The sequence below is a fragment of the Myotis brandtii genome, unplaced genomic scaffold, assembly GCF_000412655.1.
Source record: "Myotis brandtii unplaced genomic scaffold, ASM41265v1 scaffold79, whole genome shotgun sequence".
NCBI lineage: Eukaryota > Metazoa > Chordata > Mammalia > Chiroptera > Vespertilionidae > Myotis > Myotis brandtii.
In genome coordinates this window covers 5,855,517-5,857,740 of record NW_005371173.1, presented here as the reverse complement: position 1 = coordinate 5,857,740, position 2,224 = coordinate 5,855,517, and the positions used below count along the sequence as shown (strand labels likewise).

Below are 2,224 nucleotides of genomic sequence, written 5' to 3'. Positions count from 1 at the left end.
CATTTCAAATGGGCCGGATCCGGCCCGCGGGCCGTAGTTTGCCCACGGCCGGTATAGATACATGGTTATTCACTATTTGCCATCAGTAATCTCTCTCTCATCATTGATGTTTCTCTTTCTCTCTCTCTGGTCCTCTCTGAAATTAATAAAATATATATATATTTTAAAGACATATTTTTTTTAAAAAGAAATTTTTCTTTCTGTCTATCTCAGGTATGTCCCAGTATGTGCAATTAGTAATGACCTACCCTGATGAAAAGTGCAGTCCTCCCAGGTCCGCTGCTCTGTAGCAGGGCTCCAATTACGGCAAAGAAAGTCTGCTGTAATACAGTCGGGGGCACTGGAAATTCTGCACTCAGCGTTAACTGCTCCACAGCCAGGTTTCTAGCCACGTGACACACGACTTCCTCACCAGTGAGAAAGTCAACAAGACTTTGAACACCTTCAGTGGGCAAGTCTGGGAATGCGTCCTCAAGAAACTGTGTGAGGCAAGCTTTTGAGAAAGATGACCCCTGTTCAAATAGTTCTTGATTATCTTTAATATTCAGAAGAACAGCTTCTTTTTCTACTCCAAGTTTCTGGCGTTTGGCCTCCTCACTTTTAATATAGCAGCTATTAACAAATGCAGTTTTGAGAAGATCTAAGGAAAAGGTTTCCTGTAACCGATGTCCAAATGCCTGTATTTCAGCATGGTAATCCCAGTTGGGCTTCTCTGAACTGAAAATGTAAAACAGAAGACAGTAGTAACACATGGTAAAGAAAGGGACAAGATATTGCTATCGTGCAAAAATTTTTCATTGTGTTGCAATTTTGTTACTTATAAAAGAAATTTTAAAAGATTTTCATTTTTTTGCCCTAACCGGTTTAGCTCAGTGGCTAGAGCGTCAGCCTGCGGACTGAAAGGTTCCCAGGTTCGATTCCGGTCAAGGGCATGTACCTTGGTTTGGGGCACATCCCCATTAGGGGATGTGCAGGAGGCAGCTGATCGGTATTTCTCTCTTATTGATGTTTCTAACGCTCTATCCCTCTCCCGTCCTCTCTGTAAAAAATCAATAAAATATATTTAAAAAAAAAAGATTTTCATTTTTAATGCCAGACTTTGATTTCCTAAAAGTTAAAATTCAAGCCAGATGATTACTTGTTCTTTGCTAGCTACACTGCTGGATTAATTTTCCCTTTGAGCCAACTGCTACATTAACGTGCTCTAACCATAGAACTATACTTAACGTCTAGGTGTGAAGTACAAATTATAATTTCACATATTCAAGCCATAAACAATAAGTACCTTGTATTTGTCTTATATTTCATTAAGTTTTGAAAACATTCATTTAAATTAGCAATTAAGTAGTGTAGTACCATTATAAGTAGGTTAAAAGTCCATACCCAAGAATGACTAAAAGATATTTTTTTAAAGACAACGCACCCAAAATAAAACTTTTAAATAAAAGAGGGCAGCAAAATATACAGACCTGGGTTAGAAATAATAAAATGGATATATAACCCGTAAGTTTCTTCCAACTATAAAAGCCTAAGATAACTACATAACAAAGAAATGTGAGTTTAAAATAAATGCTATTTTTTTTTTGCCTATTAGAAAAAGAACTTACAATTTGTGTCCAAAGAGTATAGGAATATGAACATGTATATTCCTACTGGTAGGCATATAGACTGGATTAAGTATTTTGGGGGGAAGGGAAGGACAATATTGAAGTAGCTATCAAAATTCCATATTAAATCCTCAAAGGAGTAATAGTTCAAAGCTATTCATTTGTTACGTCGGTTGTAACAGCAATAACATGGACCTTAAATACACATAAATGGAGCCATAAAAGAGTGAAGTGCACCTATTTGTACTGGCACGACGACGTCAGACACATGATTAAAGAGAAAAAGATGCAGAATGTGTGTGTAGTCGGATCTGATTTGGACCTATGAGATCTACGTCCCTTTCCGCGGACCTTCTAGTTCCGGAGCAAGAGTAATGAGGGCAAAAACCTAAAGCTAGAATGCTTCTCTTTTACGCTGGACAGTGGGCTGTGGTGGAATACACTGAATTTTTTTCTTCCTCTGAATCGCATCGCTGTGGAGTGTTGTCTCCCCTCTTGTCCGCACCCACTGACACCTCAGACATTACAAAGCAGGGGCCCCACACCCGAGGCCACAGGAAGGTCGCCCTCCGCCGACTCACGGCCCACAGCTCGCGCCCTGCGTCTAACGGGGAGTT

At 39.6% G+C, this 2,224-nt stretch overlaps 1 protein-coding gene across 2 annotated transcripts in view; it reads right to left on the bottom strand.

The window, feature by feature from the left end:
* Positions 1 to 2,224, bottom strand: part of MRPL44 (mitochondrial ribosomal protein L44) — a 6,898-nt gene that overhangs the window by 3,496 nt on the left and 1,178 nt on the right. The window contains exons 1-2 of one of the 2 annotated variants that reach the window (XM_005883493.2): positions 1,855 to 2,197; positions 249 to 717 (exon numbers count right to left, since the gene is read on the bottom strand). In XM_005883493.2, coding sequence (XP_005883555.2) covers positions 249 to 717; positions 1,855 to 1,877 — 492 coding nt within the window. In that variant the 5' untranslated portion in view covers positions 1,878 to 2,197. Of the gene's footprint in view, positions 1 to 248; positions 718 to 1,854; positions 2,198 to 2,224 lie in introns of those variants that run through there. The other variant, XM_014531151.1, reaches the window with a different exon arrangement.